General features: G+C 36.5%; 1 protein-coding gene across 3 annotated transcripts in view; it reads right to left on the bottom strand.

Annotated features, from left to right (window-relative positions):
* The window catches only part of LOC131073052 (ubiquitin carboxyl-terminal hydrolase 27), a 164,626-nt gene that overhangs the window by 28,207 nt on the left and 112,502 nt on the right, over nt 1-23,917 (bottom strand). Inside the window, exons 3-9 of one of the 3 annotated variants that reach the window (XM_058009417.2) lie at nt 5,085-5,185; nt 4,749-4,991; nt 4,380-4,448; nt 4,100-4,231; nt 3,781-3,918; nt 3,592-3,654; nt 3,029-3,433 (exon numbers count right to left, since the gene is read on the bottom strand). In XM_058009417.2, the coding sequence (XP_057865400.2) occupies nt 3,029-3,433; nt 3,592-3,654; nt 3,781-3,918; nt 4,100-4,231; nt 4,380-4,448; nt 4,749-4,991; nt 5,085-5,185 (1,151 nt within the window). The remainder of the gene's footprint in view (nt 1-3,028; nt 3,434-3,591; nt 3,655-3,780; nt 3,919-4,099; nt 4,232-4,379; nt 4,449-4,748; nt 4,992-5,084; nt 5,186-23,917) is intronic. The other 2 variants (XM_059211035.1, XM_058009422.2) reach the window with 2 other exon arrangements.

Genomic DNA, 23,917 nt, shown 5'->3' with positions numbered 1-23,917 from the left:
GGAGTCACCATGTGGTCTTTCTTTGCAGTCTTGGCATACGTAGTGATTTTGTTCAAGAGAGGATAGAGTACATTTTATTCTAATGTTCAGTGAATGATAAAACGTGCACCAATAGGTCCTCAATGTTGTTGAAGAACCTAGCAACTAGATCACTATCATTGCGTACTACATTATTGGAAAGTTGGAAGATGTTCCATCTCACTATCCTTGGAAAAGCTTGTAAAGACCATTTTCACAAAGGAGGTGACAATTACATTTTCCTATACCTCAAGCAGGATTGCAGTCATATAGTATAGGAAGAGCTTAAACCACCAGCATGTTGCGGTAAACATGCCGGCACTTTACACTGGGGGTGGTCCACACCTTAATTTATGCATTGGCATGGATTGAATTTCACAAATACTTTGTTTCATTTGTGCACACATCATTATAGAGATGGAAAGGGAACATAAAAGGCTACAGCCCTTCCTAGATCAATCTAAGAGAATACAAATTCATTCATGTGTAAAAGTGATTTTTGTCCACCTCACCAATCCACTTTTGGTTCGGAGGGTTTTTAATCTCAACGTAGTTGCTTATCTTCTGGAAGAATGGGCACATTCAATGTAGTAGATGGAAAGCACAACAAGACCCATAGAAGAAATGGCACGTATAACTAGTACACCTTCAAGCATGTTTAAAAAACTAGAATTACTCAACAAAAGCCATCCGCAGAGATGTTGAAGGAGAGAAGTCAAAGCAAGTTACAGAAATTTAAGTTACTCGTGAACTAGTGTAATGTCCCCTTTCTAGCAACATTATATGACATTGTCGTTAGCCTATTTCTCCATGGTCCGATAGGCTAACTAGGACATTTAAGGGATCTTGAGGGTAATTGGCCTAGGCAGTGTCAGCTGCAAGTGTTTCTAATGTGTTTTTGAGATACTTACTATTTTCAGTGAGTCAATGACTAGGTCAGTGATTCAATATTTTCGGTGAATTCTTGGACGGCACTTATGTTGGTGGTAATGGTTTAATACTGACTGGAGATTCAATGGTTATTTGGTGATATTTATTATTTAACAATAAAGTTGAATTATCAATCTAAGAGAATACAAATTCATTCATGCATAAAAGTCATTTTTGTCCACCTCACCAATCCACTTTTGGTTTGAAGGGTTTTTAATCTCAACGTCATTGATTATCTTCTAGAAGGATGGGCACATTCAATGTAGTAGATGGAAAGCACAACAAGACTCATAAAAGAAATGGCACATATAACTAGTACACCTTCAAGCATGTTTAAAAAACTAGAATTACTCAACAAAAACCATCCGCAGAGATGTTGAAGGAGAGAAGTCAAAGCAAGTTATGGAAATTTAAGTTACTCGTGAACTAGTGTAATGTCCCCTTTCTAGCACACGTTATATGATGTTTTCGTTAGCCTATTTCTCCATGGTCCCATAGGCTAACTAGGACATTAAAGGGATCTTGAGGGTAATTGGCCTGAGCAGTGTTAGTTGCAAGTGTTTCTGATGTGTTTTTGAGATACTATTTTTAGTAAGACCCAAGGTCAGTGATTCAGTATTTTCAGTGAATTCTTGGATGGCACTTATGTTGGTGGTAATGGTTTAATACCGACTGGAGATTTAATGGTTATTTGGTGATATTTATTATTTAACAATAAAGCTGAGTTATAAAGTTAAAATTAAGTTATTAACTTTATTGTTATTTAATAACTTTAGCGGGACACATAAAGTTATGTGTTATAAATATTAAATGTCCCCTTTCACTTAAAATACATGGGCACCCATAAAGAGGAGATTAAAATATTAAAATAAAAGGGAACTTCATTTTCCCACATTTGCCAAGCAAGATGAGTCGACCTCTTGCGGAAAGGACATAAGGTTGAAGAATATGGTAATTCCTTGGTGAATTCAGTCTTGGGTTTGTGAGGACGAAATCCCTCATGAATGAGATTCTTCTCGCTGTCGCAAGACACAGTCGGAGGAATTTAATGGTGTTTCTACTTCAGGAGGCACATTGAGCTTAAATTTCCAGGTATTGGTTGCATTCAAGGAGTTTAATGTTTTCATATTGAGTAATAATCGAGTTAGAGAGCATTGTTGTGACTGAAGAGGCAAGTTACTACTGTGAATGCTTGTTTGCTGGGTCGTACCAGTCTGCTGGGCTGTACAGCTTGCTTGCCATCTTTCCTAGCCGTACACAATCTTTGGGGGCAGAATCCATTCCCACGTCTAGGTCGGGTCTTTCATTGTGAACAACGTGGTTGGAAGAGGAGATTATTGGTAGGGGAGTGAACACATTTGAGAGCTGGGACAGCCATGGGTTTTCAACACCAGCCGTGTCTTCCTTATCAGCGACCAACACTATCATTACTGGCCATTGAATGCTGAAGTATGTGTTGCAAGGCAGCTGCTAGGAATCAAGGGGAGATAGATTTGTACAGTTTGAAGTGTTGCAGCTGAGTGTTGCTAGCTGAAACTCATTGTAGTGAAAGCTACAAGTTATATATTCTGTAACTGCTTCCTGGTATGAGACCCAGCCTACTGAATGATAGTTCTTCAGTAAGTAACTTGTAATTTCTAGGTTATATTAAGTCTGAAATCAAAAAATCAGTTTATGTTTTCAGTTGGCATTGTTATCTTGTCACTGTTATCTATTTGTTTATGCATTAACTTTCTTTCCAAGAAGACATTGCACAAATTATAAACTTCTGAAACAAAGCAAACTCATAAAATCAATCCTAAAGGAGAGTACATGTCAAGTGTTTGACAAAATGTCAAACCACACAAAGTAAAGAAATAAGCAGAAAGGACAGGGGTTCTTACAACTAGTAACAGAAATCTCAATATGTAAGCTTCTTCTTTTACATTAGTTTTTATTATTGTTATTCAAGTAGACACTATACTGCACCTTCTCTCAGTTTTCGCGCTTCACTCAAATGAAGGGAGAACATTCTAATAATAATAAAATTTCCCAGAATGAAAATTATCAGGCTCATAGAAAGGTCATTTCAAAGACTAACCTGTGTAACGGAACAATGAATCGAATTTTTTCTTTTTTCATCATCTGGTTGTATATGACTGTCAGCAGTTCTGCAGGTAATAGATTTTGTCATTGAAAATCTTTCATCATTGAGAGATTTGCTTTCTCGAGGTTGGAGCAACTGGTCAACAGTGTTACATAAACTGTTTTCAACACAGTTACCGGACATGGAATTTGAATAAAAGCTAGAATCCTTAGCAAAGAAAGGATTCCAAGATAATATATTTGTATCAAACTGGAGTTTAAAATGATCAATATGTGAAAGCATAGACTGGCTCTGCATTGTTGGCATCTGTCTTTCATGCAATAAAGATACCCTCTTCATTCCTTGTGCAGCAACAGTGTATGGAAACAAATTTAAAACTATAGGAAACAAGACATGATCCTGCAAATAAATATTTGCACTGAAACGTTAAAGACTTGAAATGCAGCCATAAAAAACTGGTGGACCATAAGAAAAGCACATGTACAATAAGAACAATTGCAATCTCAACTGCTGTTGAAAATACAAGGCAAGATTTACACGCTAGAAAAAGAGCATACCCTTAATTTAATTAACTCGCCAATTTCATTTATAGAAGCACGTTGTAAGTGAATACACAAAACCTACAATGTTTCCAAGCAAATAATTTCCTTAGAAAAAAGCATCATACCATTTACTTTAATATAATCATTTTTTTTTGTTCACTGAAAATACAAACAAACAAAATTAAAAGATTAACTTTTCAATACCTTTGGACAGCAACCTAATCTTAGTTGTTTGCAAGCATTTCTATAAGCAGCTGGCCAGGGCAATCCTTCTTTGGCAACAAGTGCTTCACAAGAACAGCTATCATCATCACTACAATCTTTGATCTTCTGTATAATAGCCTACAATGCCACAGTGCAAACCAAAACAATTTATAATTTTTCAGCATGTCATAACAGGATGATCTAAGCCTTGTCCAAACTTAAAATCACAAGAATAATTAAAAAGAGCTTTCCGTATCAAGGATGCAATAGGAAAATATCCACTCAAATTAACAGCATTGCAATGGGCTCCAAGACCAACCTTATTCACTTCAAATCTCAAAGACAGAGCTTCAATTGCAGCGAGATGAGAACAATTACTGCATCGATAATTCCTAATCTGTTCAGGGGCAGTGAATTTTTTCAAACAATTGTCTATCGTGCATCCCTCCATCTGGAAAGAAACGTGAATTTGAACCATCCAAGAGAATTAGACAGAAGAAATTGAAAAGCAGTTGCCTAACATAAATGAAAATGTTGTTCAAGTCTCAGAACTAAAGAAAATGGAAGAGCGAAAATGGAATCTAAATCTAGTTACTTACAATGTCACCATCACTGCCTACTATGGGTGCTATGGGCAAGTCATGAAAGAATTCAAAGTGTGTTGAAGACTGCAAACCACACACAACATTTAGGCAATAAAAGTAGGTTGATAACAAATCTAAATCTCATAGTTCATGCTCCTTGGTTATATTTTAACTTTTAAGATTGATGATAAGCATCACAGAAGGGAAACAAACAACAAACACCTTCATCACAACTTCATTTAGAGATTCAAGGTATTTGAGGTAATACATTTTTCCAAGAGGCCCGTTCACATACTACATATCTACTGACCATTTTTCAACCAGCCAACTTTTTAATGTGTGCATAAATGAAGATGTGTATTCTTTCTCAAGGAGATGGATAACCTGAAATGAGCAGCTTTGACATGTCAATACGCTTCCAATGGTTCCATCCAAGGGCCTCTTAAGGTAATGATTCCAAACCTCCAGAGAAATCTGTTCACCTCTATCTCTGTGATTGGTAAACTCACTATCACAAAGGGCCAAAACACTTGACAAAGAACCATGATGTGGCATGTATTGCTGAATGTATTGAAGGCATTCCTCTTTCAGTGCAGATAAAAGGTGTCCCAATGCTTCTGCTGCATCCTAGTTTTTATACAGATGAGAAATGAGTTAAAATGCAAAAATAGAAAGGAAGCAACGCTATAAAAAAGTTGTAAAAAGAAGGCAGGCACTTACCTGTTGCCTTGCAAGATCAAAATTAATTGCATGAGATTTTAATGCCATCATAACTTGTCGGGGACTGGCCACTCTTCCCTCTGCTCCGAGCACAGACAACTCTAAAATGGCATCACAAACAATACTCTTCAGCGTGATTGTTTCTTAGTAGCAAATCAAACATATATATGGGAGGAGTCACTAGTTTGAAACAAGAAATAGTTGTAACGTAAAAAATTCAACCTTCTGGTTTCTGTTGCACGTTGTACCATGTTGCTATTCCAATTCTGGCACAATTTCTTTAAGTAAAATGGGCATAATCATGTATGGCAAACAACATCAAATTTAACTCACTGAAAGGAAAGCATTATCAGAAATAATATGAATCCTTATTACCAAGATAGTGTATACTATAAACGTACTTTGAATACCAAAGTCTCAAGCTTCTTCCCATAAAATTTTACTTTCAAAGACCCATGTTCACTAGTCTTGCAGAGCAATTGTTCTTGGGTTTGAGTTATGTTGGTTGGATGGAACCCTTTGATGCTTTCAGAATCAATTTCTAACCTTTTATGTGCTCTCCAAACTTCTTGGAGGAGCAGGCTATTTTTAGAAAGTCACCCAATTGCCTCCAATCATCATCCCTAGTCTTCAATGTCACTTTGGTAAGATCAAAATTGCAGAATTGTGTCATTAAGGTGCTTTCCATAACTTGGATTTATTATTGAGATATTTAACTAAAATTTCACTTAAGTTGTCTAATGTTGAAAATATTGAAAGGGTCAACTAAGTGAAATAGCTCATTGTAAAGGTGTTGAAAAGTTATTTCTAATGGACGCCTTGGAAAAGGGACTCTATATTCATGAGAAAACATCATCAAAATTGCAGAATTGTGTCATTAAGGTGCTTTCCATAACTTGGATTTGTTATTGAGATATTTAACTAAAATTTCACTTTAAGTTGTCTAATGTTGAAAATATTAAAAGGGTCAACTAAGTGAAATAGCTCATTGTAAAGGTGTTGAAAAGTTATTTCTAATGGACGCCTTGGAAAAGGGACTCTATATTCATGAGAAAACATCATTGTTCCTCAAAAAGGTGAAAAGTGCTCCATTAAGCTAATTATTTAATTTATAAAAGGAGTTTTGGAGCAAATAAGGAAAAAAGTAATATTTTGTTTCTTCAAAAAGTTATACAAGGATGTTGAGGGCTCATTGTTTGGGTTGATGAATTTGATTTTGCTTTTGCATTTTGGAGAGAACTTGCGTTCTTCTAAAAAACTCTTGAGAACAAAACCCTCTTGAGTTTGTTGGTTTTTGTGGTGAAAGATCCTCTCTAGCTAGTTTCTAGTGGTTTCACTTTAGAAATCACATTGGAGCTTCGATGGAGTTTGTTGTTTTCTGCTGAGACTTTGGAGTTTTCTGATATATGTTGAAATTCTGGGGATTGATTTTGCTATTATTACAGAGATTTTTGAAGTGATTGAAAGTGTTTCCAGATAGGGTTTCAGCTGGCTGTACCATTCTCCAGGAAAGGTTGTACCCTTCATGTTCTGCTGGACAAGTTGTGAAAGCGTTTGATAATCATCTGGGTTGGAGTTATTTATGTTTCCTATAACAGAGTGACCCTTTTTAAAGAGTTTCTTGATGGTTATTTCTGTTGGCACAATTATATAAGCAAGCCATACCAAACACAAGGTTCCTAGTACTATGGCATGGGAACTAGAAAGTAAATCGTTGCCTTTATGACATGATTCTGACTTGTTAGTTGGTGCCCAGACCTACAATGACTCTCTTGGGATTTGGCAATGGTTTTTGATGTTTTCATGTGATTTTTTTGAGGGCCGAACAGCTGTGCCATACAAGCTGAATCATATTGGAAGCTTCTGCGCATTTTTGGGTGTGATTTGTGCACTTTTCGTTGACTTTCCATAGCTGTTTCGTAGCGCTAGGTGGTTAGGAATCTGCTTGCTGGAGTTGGGAGTCGTTTTGGATGCCATTAGGGGCCATGGTGAGGCCATACAGCTCATTGAACTTGCTGCTTCAGTGGTTTTCAGACCTGGACCATGTCTGATATGCAATCCCAGCCTGATACTTTGTGTTTCCAGGGAGTTTGAAGTGCATGGAAGTCATATCTCTTGATATTGTTCCAGTTGGTGTTCTCTTGGGTGTGTTGAAAGTAAGATAGAAGCTTGTTGGGCAAATTCCCTTGCTGTCCTGAGAGTAACAGCATGTTATTCATTCATATTCAGATCTGCAACACTCTGTTTCAACACTATATTCAAGGTATTTTCGTATGGGTGTTTCATATGTATGTCTATATCATGTATTGGCATCTTTGTGAATGATTACCCATCTGAATATTGGAAACGACAGATGTATATATGCTGATTTATTGTATCAGACTGTATGACAGCAGTTTGTTCTACAATTGCAAGTTTAAGTTACGATTTATTTGTCAAAAAACTAAAAAACAAATTATAGGGTGGTTACTACGGTGGTATCAGAGCTGGTGATCTTGCTAGCCTATTGGTTAAGCTAACACTTGTTGCAGTCAACAGTTGTTTGACAATTTAGTGGTCTCATTTCTCTTTTGCATGTTGGTGACAAGCACCTACATGTCAATTTCAGTGCCACTTTTTTTGACAGTTGCTAGAACAAAGTTGAAAGGATGACTACAGTTGATAAGTCTATGTGTAAGTTAAAGCAAGAACTGTTTAATCTGATGAAAAACCTAGGCATTAAAAGGTAGTATTTAAATATATTTGCAAAACCTAAAATATGGAACCAAGTACAAAATAAGAGTCAAACATGATGGAAAAAGAATAAAAGAATGATGATGATGAAACTGAAAATTCAAAAGCAACTACAAAGGAAGAATACTAGAGCCCTCCTAAAGAAAATAACAAAGAGAATCCTCGTGAAGAGAGTTGGACCATGGAGGAGATTGGCCTAAACAAGATGCTGAAAGTAATCGTCAAATGCCTAACTTGTATGGTTGGATGCTTGTCTCGAATGGACAAATGCCTAACTCGTATGGATAGAAGTACATAAGTATATAGATGAACGAACACTTAACAACTTTGAGTAAAAAATATAAACAAAAAAATAGTGGTAAATTTGAGTACAACAATTGGCCATTACAAGTGGTATTATACCAAGATTCAAAAGCTAGGCCTAGAGCCTACTATTACTTGTACAAATTCAAAGCAATTAAAAATGTAATTAATTATGAAGCATTAAATTGAAATTTATTTTGATACTTGAACCCTGACCAAATATTAATTGGGAAAATATGATTACATGAATCATAACAAGGAAAAAACAAGAGCAACCCATGCTAGCACTGCTCGAAGGTAAAATAATAATAACACGCAACAAAAGGGGCAAGGAAACAATGAGATAGGAATAGAGGCAATAATAAATCTGCTAACTGAGTAGAGGGAGAAGATAAACTCCTAAGGACAAATAGTTCAAGAACTCATAACAAGGCAAGGCAATATTGAAAACATAGTTGAACTAGAACTCAAAAATCCCCCTGAAGAGGTCAACCCACATGAAAACATGAATGTTGTTGCACCTACGCAAGAAATCTCTATCGTGAAGCTTTCCAAGGACTTGAAGAACTTAGAAGATTACACCACCTAAATTTGATGGGAAGCAATTGGGAGAAAGGACGAGATTGGATGAACAAAGTGGAGAAATACTTTGAATTAGGAACTACAATGAAAGTTAAAACAACTAGTGCATTATGGGGAACCTACCAATTCATTGGTGAAGCCGCCACTTGGTGTGCTAATACCAAAGAGAAAAATGGATACATTAAAAAATCATAACATGGCAGCAATTTTTCCATCACTCTTATAATGTGCCAAACTAATTTTCCTTGTATTTTGACAAATGTTTGATGAAATTGTCAATTGATAATTGTGATATTTCAATTAAAAATGTTTTTCTTTCCTTTTGTGGGTATATTTCAACAAATGTTTGAACAAAATGTCGACTACATAAAAATATGAAAATATAGTTTTGTTGCTCTACAACACCATGAAGAGTTAAATAAATCGACAATAATAACTCAACATGCAATTACAAATGGTTATTGTTATGACTGGTGTATTTTATTATATATAGAGAGATTAAATAAGAAAAATATCTGACCTCTGTTTTGATGAAGTAGAATCATATTGGAACTCCATAAACAACATTATTTAACATTATTATCTTCATTATGAATAATGGAATACCCACTACAAATTGTTGCCACCTGCAATAGGGAAGTGTTGACCCAAATAAGGGTGCGGCTGGAGGTTAGAGCGTCCCGTGACCTCCTTTCGACATCAACAACAGTCCTTAGAAGTTCCCGTGCCCTTTTCTTCAGTGTATGGCTGGTCAACTAGTCCCATTGTGCCCAAAAATTCATCACTGCCTCCCTTAATTATTATGGACAACTTCTAAGGAATGTACGACTTGCCTTGAGGATAAAAAGGTATTTCCAAACTGGGTGGTTGGAGTATATGCTATTCAAATATAATTGATAGCTAAAGCAAGGACTCTCTTTTGAAAATTATCAATTATTATTTGCAAGCAAATGATTATTTGATAATTTTCCTAATTTTCAATCAAACCTGGAAATGATTTCTAACCTTCCATTCAAATCACTGAAAATCTCAAACATCAAATAATAATTTGATAATTTTCCTAATTTTCAATCAAACCTGGAAATGATTTCTAACCTTCCATTCAAATCACTGAAAATCTCAAACATTAAGTACACCTATGATTCCTACATGGATTCACTTGTAAATTGATTAGGAAGGTTTTCATTCTCAAAACCAATCTTGCCATATTTCATCCTACGCAGAACGCTCTCCAAAGTTGGGGTTTGCGAATAAAAAAAGCCAAGAATGTCCTTCATCTTCTCAAGCCTCTAATTTATACACTTTCCAAATATAATAAAATATTATTTCCTATAACTTTTTATTTTACCTCAAAAAGTGACCTTATAATTTAACTTTGTTTTTCAGCCCCTTAATAAGCCACTTTTTAATTAAATTGTCCAACTTAATAAAATAATCAATTAAATATAAGTTGTCCAAAAAATTATTCATTTACACAACTTAATTTAATTAATTAATTATTTCTTTTTTGCATCCCAAATAGCCTACGAGAATTATAATAGGCTATGGGTCTTGTTGACGTGTTTTTTATGACAACGTCTAACACAGAATAAAGTTGCCCAATGGTCACTTCACTCTCTCTTGATCAAAGTTCAATTGTATGCTAAGATTGCAATAAGTTTAAACAATTGACTCCAAGGTTCTGATTATGCAATGGACGTGACTCAATTGGCTTGATGTGATATGCTGGTAATCCAAGGGGACTTACGTTTGAATCATTCTTTCACTTCTTTGCTGTGGTTGGAACTTCATCATCGGATATGGCAATTCTACAATGCTTTTGCGTCAAATGAACTGAACTGGAATGGACTGGAATTAAAGGGGAAAGGGTTAGAAGGATCTAAATCTACTCCTAAGAGCAGTGATATCAATAGATAGTGCTCTAATGGACGAATTCCAAATAAACCAAATTCTGCTTCGCCAAGATTAACTACAACTCCACAAGAACTGGTGAAATCTTTCAAGGATGTTGAAGGATTTTCAAACCGAGAAAGTACATTTGAATACCCAAAATGGCGCAATCCAAATAACTATCCACAATCGAACTTAGCACAAATTTAGTGGCTTAGGCTAACTTTACACTGCAACTTATAATCAACAAGATGCAAAAAGTATGAACCATCGAAATTCATCAAACACCAATACATTCTCCATTGAAATCAAAGCACTACTCTACTTCTACTCTAAGTGAGGAAGGTGAAACCATGCAAAATTTGAAAAATATCTTAAGTGGACACCATCAGAGAACAATGTTTCACTGTTATTATCTCAGAAACTTATCGCAACAATTTCATACAAATCTCCCCCCTTACAAATGAAGGGGTCGCCCCCTTATATAGGCCTTCAGCATTGATTACATGCAAACCCTAATTAGGGTTTAGCCCAAAATATTCCACACACATGATGCAACAAGGTGGGAATAAACATTAAATGCCCATCATGCCTACTTACAATTAATTACATTCTTGTCAAAAATGGCATCCATTGTGCATTAAGTGCACTTCTTTCAAATTTTCCCAATGTGTAATAAATGCTCCATCATCTCCTAAATACAACAGTTACATGCAAAAGGTGCTCCACCACTGCATTACGTACGATGGCTGCCATGCAATGAATTAGCCGCCACCATGGTCAAATATTCCAACAATGAATGCGCCACTATGCCTCATGTACTCAGTAGATTCTCGCCATGCAAATGGACCTCGCCGTCATTTATAATTTTCCTGGTTGTGGTTCATTAACATGGAATAGTCTCTTTGCATGTCGCCAACTCATCCTTTTCAAGAATCTTTCCATTTTGGGCTCACAAAAGACATTTTGCAAGATTTTCCTGCCTTGGAAGAATTTTAACAAATTTATCCGCTCCTACAGGAATCCTGCACATCTGGAATTCTGGGAGAGAAAATTCTTAAAGAGAGAATTTTTTTATCTTGGAAGAAATTTTTCATGTTTTTGAACTCATCTTGTTGTCGCAATGGAGATTTTTCACCAATTTATCACATTTCCTATTTTTTAGTATTTTTTTCCATTTTTAGCTCCGAATCTCAAGAGAGGGAAAATTCTCTTCCTTGATCAATTTTTTCCATGTCTTGAAATTTCTTCACCCTTGGGCAAATTTACATGCCTTGGAAGAGGAATTTTTTGATTTTCATCCTTGACTGAGATTTCCATGCCCCTCTTCAAATGTCAATTTCATCATGTGGAGGAATTTCATCCAGAAGGAAATTCCTTCCTTATCTCCATTTGGCGACCTGATGCATACTTGGGTGGAATTTCAATGCCATGGAGGAATTTGAGCTTGGAAGGAAAATTCCTTCACAACCTCAGTTTGGTACTCCCTGCCCAGACATGGGCGTTGATTGCATGCTTTGGAGGAATTTGGGTGTGGAGGAAAATTCCTCCACAACCCCCATTTGGCGCCCACACTTGACCTTGATTCTACTTTGCCTCGGAGGAAGGAAATTCTTCATGCCTTAGCCAATTTTTTACTATTTCCAAGAATTTTGTCTTGAAGGAAGGAATTTCCAACACTTGATCAATTTTTCACTTTCCTGGAATTATGTCCTGAAGGAAGGAATTTCCAACACTTAGTCAATTTTTCACTTTCCCGGAATAGTCAATTTTTCACTTTCCCAAAATTTTGTCCTGAAGGAAGGAATTTCCAACACTTAGTTAATTTTTCACTTTCCTAGAATTTTGTCCTAAAGGAAGGAATTTCCAACACTTGGTCAATTTTTCACTTTTCTTATTTTTTAGGATTTTTTTCAAATTTGAGTTCCAAGGTCCAGGAGAGAGAAAATTCTCTCCGTTGGCCAATTTTGTCATCGCCTAAAAATTTGGGCAAATTTTTGATGCCTCAAAGAGGATTTTTTGAATTTTTTCCTGAGGGGTTTTTCCTTTCCAATTCATCCTTGCCTTCAAATTTTCATGCCTTGGAACTCAACCTTCAATCTTGGGCACTGGAATGACCCTATGGAGGAATTCTTCTTTGGGAAGAAAATTCCTTCCTCACCTTACTTTGGCACCCTGATGCACACTTGGGTGGAATTTTGGCATGGTGGAGGAATTTATGGTGTGGAGGAAAATTCCTCCACACCCTCATTCTAGTGCTCCTTTACTAACTTGGGCACTAAAAAGGCATGGTCATGGAATTTTGGTCATGGAGGAATTTTCCTCCATGACCCTATAATCTAGCGCTCAATCCCTGACATAAGCGCCAAAATCACATGGTCATGGAATTTTGGGGGTGGAGGAAAAATCCTCCATCACGCCATTTTGATGCCCACCTACTTTTGGATGCATTTCTCTGGTGAGGGATTCTTGCTTGGTTTTTTATCTAGACTTAGCCATTTTTGCACTTTCCAAATCGAGATGCCATCTTTGGAACTGAAGTGGATTTTCGTGCCTTAAGAGGATTTTCAATGCCTTTACATTTTTGGAAAGATTTCCACAGCCATTTTCTCAATCAATAGCCTGCCTTTTCAACTTTCCGGATTTAGACAAATGTTCAGGAATGTTCAGTCTTCAGTTTCAGGACCCCTGCCTATGGTAGAACCTGTCCAAAATAGACTTACCAAAAAATAGTAAGCATTTCAAAATGTTAAGATTAGGGCAAAATGGGATGAGATGACACTTACTAAAAAAAGAAACTTGCTAAAAATAGAAATTGCTAAAAATAGTAAGTTTAATTTTCAGTGAAATAAAAACAATCCGGGAGGCAGTGAAATCCCTAAAAATAGGAACTTTCTAAAAATAGAAAGTTGTTGAGAATTTGCTCAAATTTCACTGGAGGGTCCCTTGGAGGGCTCTGATTCTAATGCAACATTCAATTTTTCCAAAACCCTAGAGGAAAGGCCTCAAATCCAAGTCTGAAGGGTGAAACCCTAAAATTAACTCAAACGACTTGCAGACGATCAAATTAACCTCACAACACTTGCAAACCAAGGAGACTGAAGAGGCTGCCGGAAAAAGACCCAAAAACAAAAACCAAAAAACTAGGACCTAAAAAGTAGGGAGTCCCCATTTGCAATGGGGTGATGTGTGAAAACGTCACAACAGGTCCACTAGTTGATTATGCCTATGAAAGGGGCATTATAATTTTTGTAAGAGGTGGCTTCTACAACAAATTTTTTGATGTAAAAAGATGACAAAATTCCATAAACTCTAGTGAAGGTCATTAACAATACAAAAATATTGGGATAGGTTCACTAAGTTGCTAAATATGTTGCAATGCACCAAAGGGATGAAAAGAGACAAACTACAAAATTCATAGTAGGGCTAAATGCTATTTTTGGGACATGTTGATATGCATGGGCCAAAGAACATGAATGAGGTACTTAAAAGGTTCCTAAAAAAGAAAAGAAATTGCAAGCCCTAACAGAAACGAGGAAAAATTTCAACAATAACAATAACAAATTTTTGAAAAGAAAATTAGAATTCCAAAAGGAACAAAAAATTTTAAAAATCAAAGAATCAATTCATCAAACAGATAATTACCATCAAATCAAAACCCAAGGAATGGCCATAATGGGAAAAATAATAAGGGGAACTTTACCAAGGACAAACAGAGTTAAAATAGACCAATGTTTTTACCAAGACTTAATGAAGCAAGGAACAACCCTCTAGAAATCTAGTTCAATGGGGGCTATTGAGAGAATGCTTTATGTGCAAAGGAAATAATTTTGCTAGGAAATGCCCAAGGATGCAAGGGTAGATTAGAGAAAACCAACTTCAATGGGGATGTCCAAAAAACATTCATGCTGCCATTAGAAACCAGTAGAATCAATTTCAAACTGTGCCCATAGAAACTACACACACTTTCAACATAGCCTATTTCAAAAGTAGTCGATGTTGGATCATTTGAATTTTTTATTCCTTTAGAACTTGTAAGAAAAATGCCATTAAAATTTAGTCATATGGAATCATCATGGACAATCCAATATGGGGATAAAGCAGATAGAACATTTGCTAAATGTCTATTAAATGCCTAAACACAATTTCTTGAATTTGCAACAAGGTAGACTTTTATGTGGCACCCCTAGGGTCATATCACATGATCACTATAATGAGTTGATTGACAGGTCATCAAGCAAATGTAGATTGTCACAATAAAACAGTAGTGTTTAGATGATGAAGGGGAAAAGGTCAAACTACAAGGAGCCCTCAATCCTATAAATGTAGAAACCATATCAACCATGCAACTAAAGAAAGAAAAGAGAAAAAGGGCCCAAATGTTTATGGTCACATTAGATGAAAAAGAGGAAAATACACCAACCTTCAAAAATTCCGTCTTTCTTCACCAATCAGAGGCCCTCTAAAAGAGAATTTGATTTTTCCATTGAAATAGTACGTGGAGTAGAGTCTATGTCAAAAAAACCTTACCAAATGAACACAATTAAATTGCTAGAGCTCAAGATGCAGCTCAAAGAGCTCTTAGAGAAGTGACTAATAAGGCCAAGTGTGTGCCCTTGGGGAGCACCAATTATTTTTGAAAAAAAGGATGGAACCTTGAGGTTGTGCATAGATTACCATATGTTAAACAAAGTAACAATAAAAGGTAGGTACGCATTGAAGATTTATTTGACCAAATAAAGTGAGCAACTTTATTTATCAAAATTTACCTTCAATTAGGGTATCATCTACTTAGAAGAGGATTCTAAAATCAACATTTATAAATATATATGGGTACAATGAAGTTACAGTTGTACCTTTTGGTGCAACTAATGCTCCTGCTACCTTTACGCACATAATGAACAACATTTTCCTTGACCACTTAAACAAATTCGTCCTAGTATTCTTGGATGATATTTTAATTTATTCTATGAATAAAGAGAAAAATTTAACACACCTCCAACTAGTTTTGCAAAGCTTGAGAGAACACAAGCTATACAGCAAATTGTCAAAATATAGGTTCTTTAAAAAAAAGATTCACTATTTAGAGCTTATCATATTTGAAGAAGGAATTACAATTGATCTTGATAAGATGAAGGCCACAGTAGAATGGGCAATTCCCAAAAAATTATCAGAGATAAGGAACTTCATGGGGCTAGCAGAATATTATGGGAGATTCAAAGAAGCATTTCCTTGAATAGCAAATCCTATTACCTCATTACAAAAGAAAAGTAAAATATTCTTCTGGACCAAACAATGTGATAAGGGATTTTCAATCTTAAAGAAAAAATTAACTACAACTCCTAACTTAAAGGTTCTAGATCCTAATGGAGATTTTGCAGTTTTTTATAGATGCTTCTATTGAAGGTCTAGGGGGGCTACTCATGCAAGATGAAGGTGTAGTAGCCTATGAATCTAAGAAGTTGAAGATACATGAAATGAACTATGCACCTTATGATCTGACATTAACACCCTTTGTACATGCTCTACAAAAATGGAGGAATTTTTTATTAGGGAATCCCTTCAAGTTAAAATCTTACCATCAAGGACTCAAATACATCTTCACACAACCACATTTGAATGCAAGGTAAAGATGATGGTTGGAGTTTCTGAGTGTGTATGACATTGAAATAGAATATATTAAGGGCAAGGAAAATAGGGTGGAAAATGCTTTAAGCAGACAAAGATACTTGATGACCATGGCAACATTTAAGATCACTTTCAAGGAAATGTATTGGTGGAGCAAAAACACGATCTATGTTATAAGCAAGTCAAAATAGTCTTTTAAGTGAATCCAACTGATCCAAAGGTTGTATTGTACACTATTAATAAAGATAAGTTGCTTCAGTACTATAATAGAATATATATTTATGACTAGTGAATTTATAGCTTTAATGGTCATTAAACTAGGTAGAGAAGGCCAAATTAGAGCAACAAAAGAAGGTAAACAGTTCATTTTGGATAGTGATTGTTCATTATAATCCACAATAAGCTTATGGAAGAAGCCCTTGCACATTAATGACATACTCTTCACATATCTTTACAATGATAATCATCTCCTTTATATAGACCTTGTATCATAATGGAGGGGTAAACCACTAAACCTATTTAGGCCTACTCATTACCTAATATAATTAATTACACAAGTTGTCCATGTGATCCAATATACCCAACTTAAGGGATGTGTGCCACACAAAGTTTGCTAACGTAGATTCAGTTCAAACTTGACAACCCAAAAATTTGACTCAGACTTGGGAATTATTATGGCCTGTTAAAAAATGACAAAAAAACCTCATAACTACACAAAAGAAAAAAGAAATTAATCCATTTAGAGAGCACAAAAGTCTAATTTGATTATCATTTTGTCATAATTCAAGCATTACGTATGTCATATGATCCTCACACTCTCAAAACTTGAAATTTCGAAGTTTCAAAGTCGAACAATACACTATACCAAAGATGCAAAAATCGGTAAAAAATCGCCAAAATCAAGATATATCGTGATGCGAACAGGTGGCCGATTTAATCCCAGAAAAAATCGCGATTTTTTATCAGTTTAAATCAAGATTTTTTTCAGTTTAATCACGAGTTTGCAATGAAAAATAGCGGCTTGAAAAAGTGACGCGAAACCCTAATTTTTTTACGAAAGGCAATAAAAGTGCGGACGGTAAAAAAAAACACGTACTTCGTCTGCCAGTGCCGAGTGCTGCCCACGACGCCTTCGACCTGCATCAAAACTCCCGACCCCTAACAGGTAAGATGCATTCGAATCTGTCAAATTTTAATAATTTTATTTATTTTTACATTTAATCGAACCTGGTAAGATGCATTCTTATTTTCACAGTCACAACTTATTTATTTATAAATTTGTAAAACTAAATACTGTCGCAACTTATTTATTTATAATAATACTGTAAAACTAAATTTTTACACTAAAACTTGTAAAAACTAAATACTGTATTATAACAGTATGTAAAACTTGGCATACATTTGATAAATACTGTATTATGTAAAGCTAAATACTGTATTATGACAGTATGTAAAACTTGGCATAAATTTGATAAATACTGTATTATGTAAAACCATAGAAACGGGACTCGCCCGGACTCGGCGAGTCCGAGTACGAGTCATGCCCGGCGAGTCCTAGGGACTCGGACTTGGACTCAGACTCGGACTCGTCCGAGTCTAGCGAGTAAAATTGCCAAATTAGCCGAGTTGGCGAGTTTGGCTCAAACTCGCCAAACTCGGCAAGTCCCGAGCCCCAATCTCGGTCGGCGTGGGCCAAAAGTAAAACACAAAAAAAATTTACTTTGCAATGTTTTTTTAATTCCGTTTTTTTTTGTTAATTATCTTCTATCCCTAAAAGTGACTTTCATTTCATTCACTTGCAAAAAAAAGGAGTAAAGTGAGTTGGAAAGAAAAACAAGGGTGCATAGAAGAAAAACCAGCAAGGAGGAAGCTCAAGTTTTCTTCAATTTGTCACATTGGAGCTGCATTGTGTTTGGATTTGGTGCATCAAGAGTTGGATAGGAAGACTTTGCAGCTCATTTCAAGCTTGTTGTAAGAGGTAAGATTGTTTTTTTGGAGATTAGTTTGTTTCTTGTATGCAAAAATTCCATTTTCTATTCATTTATTTTGAAAGTTTTACATTTTCTTTCAAAATATTTTGTATGTTTGAATGTAGCATGTAGTATGTAGTTGTAGTGTTGTACTATGTAGGGTTTGTAAATTTCTTTTTTTTTTAAGTAGGGTTTGACAAACCCTACTTTAGTTTTTTTGAATGTATGTAATATGTATTAATTTTATTTTGTATTTGTAATGTTTTATTGCAGCAAACTTCACTTTATTATTTGCCTCAACTTCAAGTTTCACAAAACTATCCTAAAATGTCTACTTCAGCTTCTAGACCCCCCATTAGAAAGGACCCTGCTTGGAAATATCATGAGGATTTTCCAGGGCAAGGAAAGGGGCAAACAAAATGTATGTTTTGCAAAACAATATTCCAAGGAGGTATATATAGGCTGAAATACCATATTGCTGGTGTGCGTGGACATGATGCCAAACCATGCCTAAAAGCAGTCCCTGAGGCCGTACGTGAATGTTATGTAATGGTTGAGGAAATTGAAAGGAAAAAGAAACAAAAGGAGGATCGAGCGGCCATTGGGAGAGAGACATTTTTAGGAAGAGGGACACAATTAGGTTGTGTTGGACGCCCTTCTTCCTTACCTCCATATCGTCCCACTCAGTTTGCTACTGTTGGTGCTTCCGCTTTTGCTTCTGCTTCTATAAGCAGCAATGCCACCGCCACTTCTCATGCTCCTAGCACTAGTAGTTGTAGTGGGAGTGTTAGCATTGGACCTAGGCTTCGTAAATCTAGGTTGGATTCCTTCTTTGTGCCTCGCACTACTCCTAGGTCCCAACCATCGCTTGAGGGTATGGGTTGGAACAAGGAGGTCCATGATGCTGCTAAAATGGCAGCTGGCAGGTTTTGGAGCTACAGCTGTATTCCATTCTTTGTAGCCAGGTGAATGTTTTATTAACTTTTATGTTTGATAACTTTGATTGTTTTAATTTTTATACTTAACTTATCTCATTGAATTTTTATACTTAACTTATCTCATTGAGTTTCTTTGCGACAGATCTCCTTATTGGCAAGAAATGGTTGATGCCATTACCATATGCGGGGCGGGGTTCAAAGCCCCTAGTGAGAGTGATTTGAGGGGACCCATTTTGTCTCAAATGGTGGATGATGTGAAGAAGGATTTAGATGAACAACGCCAGATATGGAGCACTAAAGGTTGCACCATCATGACTAATGGTTGGACGGATAGGAGAAATAGAACTCTCCTTAATTTTCTTGTTTCTTCCACAGGTGATTGATTAATTTTAGTTTCATATAGTCTTTAATTTTTTATTTTTTATTTAATGGTTTATTGAATGATCATTGACCTAGCTTTATTTTTTTATTCAGGGGGCACCGTTTTCATCAAGTCCATTGATGCCTCCGCCCATTGCAAGAATGCCACCTACCTATGCGAGCAGATAGAGGAGGTGATTGAAGATGTGGGTGAGGAGAACGTGGTATAGGTGGTGACCGACAATGCAACAAATTATGTTGCTGCGGGTAAACTTTTGATTACAAACTAATTTTGTTTGCAAATTAATTACTATCTTGTAGTTTGTACCTCCATTAATTACAATTTACAATGCAACAAATTATGTTGATGCAGGTAGACTATTGATGGAGAGGCACCCATCTATAGTTTGGACTCCATGTGCTGCTCATTGCATTGACCTCATGTTGGAGGATATTGGAAAAATACCATGGGTCAAGAGATGTGTAGAAAGGGCAAGAAATGTCTGCAAATTTTTATATAATCATTCATGGGTGTTGGCTCTTATGAGACAATACACAGAGCAGAAGGAGTTAGCTCGTCCAAGAATCACAAGATTTGCCACAAACTTCCTCACATTGCAGTCCATGCTTAGGTCTACGTCTGCCTTGAGACATATGATTGTTGGTGAGGAGTGGTCTTCCTCATCCTATGCTACCACCCCTACAGGGAAAGATATGGCAGACTGCATTTTTGGTGAGCAAGGCTTTTGGGTCCCTTGTGATGAGATAGTGAAGGTAATTTTTTTATAAATTCTACAATTTAACTTCATATTTTATAACTTATTATATGTATTCTCTTATTTGCTCATTTTTCTAAATTACACAATATTTTCAATTTTGCAGTTTGTTAAGCCCTTGGTGGTTTTGTTGCGAGTTGCGGATGGAGATAAGCCCGCAATGGGCTATATATATGAGGGCATGGATAGGGCGAAGGAGGCCATCAGATTCGTCTATGGAGGAGATGAGAGCAAGTATGGTCCCATTTGGGAGATCATTGATAGGAGATGGCATCATCAGCATCATAGGCCCATCCATGCGGCAGCCTATTATCTGAATCCGGCATTCCGTTTTATCCCTTCTTTCAAGGCTGATGTGGAGGTCCTTAATGGGCTATACGCAATCATGGAGAAGATGGGACTTGCTGGTACTTCTCAGATAGACCTTTTTCGAGAGCTACAGTTGTTCTCAAGTGCACAAGGGGAGACCTTCTCTCATCCTGTCGCCAAAGACGGTAGGACAACTATGATGCCAAGTAAAAAAAAATTGTAAGGCTTAATTTTAGTTTTATTCAATACTATATTGTAACTTGTTAAATGAGTTCATGAGTGAAACTGATTTTATTTATTTTTCTCATTTCAAACTCAGATCATTGGTGGAGCTTTTTTGGCCCAGAGAAACCAAATATTCCAAAGTTGGCCATTCACATCTTGAGCCAACCATGCAACGCATCAAGTTGTGAGCGCAATTGGAGTATGTTTGAGCACATACACTCCAAGAGGCGCAATAGATTATATGTGGAGAAGATGAATGATCTTGTCTTTGTTCACTACAACCTCCGCCTGAGAATGAGAAAGAATGCATTAGTTGACATCTCTCCTATCATTCTAGATGAGGTTGATCTTGAAGCAAAGTGGGCCAATGAGAATCAGATAGCTCCTGGGACTCCTACAGCTGTCTTTAGTGATGATGACATTGATATGATCGACTAGGTAGATATAGAGGTTGAGGCTGTAGCCATGGCAGAGGAGGAGCAGAGAGCAAGAGCAGAGACAAGAAATACTGAGACTTAGAGTGACACAGTTGTTCCTGATGTTGGTGAGCATGACACAGCTGTTCCTGATGTTGGTGAGCATGGCATGGTGTCACGGGGAGCGACTATGGCTACTGAATCATCCAGGACCTACTTTAAACGCCTTCGCAGGGGGCCAGGGCGAGAGGGTGCACGGCCCTCTAAGCCATAGGCTTGTACACTTGTAGTTGTATTTTATATTTACTATTTACCTTTGGTATTTGTATGAAACATTTGATGATGATCATATGATGACATGGATTTTTTATTCCATGAGTTTTGTAATATTATATACATTTGACAATATTTATATATCTATGTTTGTTATTTTCTTCAGCTACAATTTGCGTTTATGCTTATGTGATTGATGTATACTTGTGTATGTAATCAAATGAGCCGAGTTTGATGATGTTTTTGTGTCTTTAAGGTGTATTCAATAAAGGGTGTCTGAAACAAGTTTTAAATCTTTAAAAATCTCTGAATTTCTTGAGTTTTTCACTTTCCCGAGTCCAGCCGAGTTTGACGCCGAGTCCCGAATTCGAGTTCGAGTCGGCCTTGCCGAGTCCGAGCCGAGTCCGAGTCCCGTTTCTTTGTGTAAAACTAAATACTTTATTATGACAGTATGTAAAATTTAGTTTTTATAATAATATTGTATTATGACAGTATGTAAAACTAAATACTGTAATACTTATTTATAAATACATTTATTAATATTTAGTTTTACAGTATTATGTAATATGTATTATGAATACTTCACAATTCTAAATGTATTTAGTTTTACAGTATTTATAATTATAAATTGACTATGAAGTTGTGAACTGTGAAGTTGTGACCGTGAAGTTGTGAACAATTGTAAATGTATTTAGTTTTACTATTTAGTTTTACAATTATAAATGTATTTAGTTTTACTGTTTTACCTATTTGGCCATGTTTCCAAAATAATATATTTTGTGGTATTAAATAAACTCTTTGGTCTCTTTTGCTAGGTGCCTTTCGAATTTTTATAAAAGATAATGGCTTCTGCAACTAGAGGTGGTACAAGTAGAGGTGGTGGTAGAAAGAGGGATCCTATGTGGAAACATGGCACACTAGGTGCAGTGGTAGGAGAGGTTATTTGTAACCATTGCACGAAACCAATGACCGGTGGCATTTACCGACTCAAAATTCACCTTGCAAAGATCACCGGACTGAATATTACACCATGTGACAAATGTCCTGAAGAGGTTGAAAGGGAGGCAAAAGCAAGGCTTTCAGAATTTGATCAAAAGAAGGTAGAAAAAAAGAGGACAGCAGAGGCAATGGCAGCCCCAATGAGGGATATCAGTTCTACAGGGTCAGAAAATATTGGGGTGGACAGCAATACATCTGGTTTTTTCATTCCTTGTAACACTCTTGGTGCACAACTTGGATTGTTAGGTAATTTATGGAATAAGGAAGTGCATCAGCAGACAAAGGCGGCAATGGCTAGATTTTGGTTTTACAACAATATTCCGTTTAGTATTGTTGAGAGTCCATATTGGGAGCAAATGGTCAGTGGATTGACCATTTCAGGTAAGGGGTTCAAGTCCCCAACTTGTTATGAGTTGAGTGGGCCATTATTGCAGGATGAGGTCCAAAACACACATCAACTGGTGGAACAACAAAGGAGGAATTGGGAAGGTTGCACCATTTTATCTGATGGGTGGACAGATAGTAGGAATAGGACACTCAAAAACTTTCTAGTTGCTTCAGAGGGACAGGTGGTATTTTTAAATTCGATTGATGCCTCAAATGAAGAGAAGAATGTTGAAACCTTGTGCAACATGTTGGATGAGGTGGTGAGTGAAGTAGGAGTGCAAAATTTTTTTCAGGTTGTGACCGATGATGCAGCTGCATATGTGGCAGTCGGTAAACTTCTACAGGCTAGGCATCCGACATTATTTTGTTGACCTTGTACTGTTCATTGCCTTGATTTGCTCCTCAAGGACATAGGGAAACTTAGTTGGGTGAAGAATGTGGTTGAAGATGTAAGGGAAATCACAAAGTACATCTACAACCACACGTGGGTCTTGGAGCTTATGAGACAACACACTGATGGTAAGGATCTTGTGCATTCAGGAGTCACCCGTTTTGCCACTAATTTCCTCAACTCACAGAGCATATTACATGCATTGCCCAACCTGAAGAGGATGTTTGTGAGTGAAAGATGGTTGGAGAGCCCTTATTGTAGGAAGCCTGAAACACAGAAGGTCGTGAAGGCTGTTTTTGATGATAGATTTGCCAAATTCATGGAGGAGAGCATCAATGTAAGTGTTCAAACTCAAAGTTCAAATTTCAATTGATGATTTATTTTTTAATTTTCTAATATTACACATTGCTGATTTTTGTTAAATTTGTCATGTCTAGTTGTCAAAACCGTTGGTGAGGGTTCTACAGATGGTGGATGGGGATACAAACCCCATAGGGTATCTATATGAGGCAATGGATAAGGCCAAAGAGGCAATTCAGCACTTGTATGGGTCAGACAAGACCAAATATGAACCCATATGGCGCATAATTGATCGAAGATGGAACCGACAACTCCACCAACATATCCATGCTGTTGCCTACTATTTGAACCCC

The sequence above is a fragment of the Cryptomeria japonica genome, chromosome 9, assembly GCF_030272615.1.
Source record: "Cryptomeria japonica chromosome 9, Sugi_1.0, whole genome shotgun sequence".
Lineage (NCBI taxonomy): Eukaryota > Viridiplantae > Streptophyta > Pinopsida > Cupressales > Cupressaceae > Cryptomeria > Cryptomeria japonica.
This window is presented reverse-complemented; position numbering and strand designations above follow the sequence as displayed.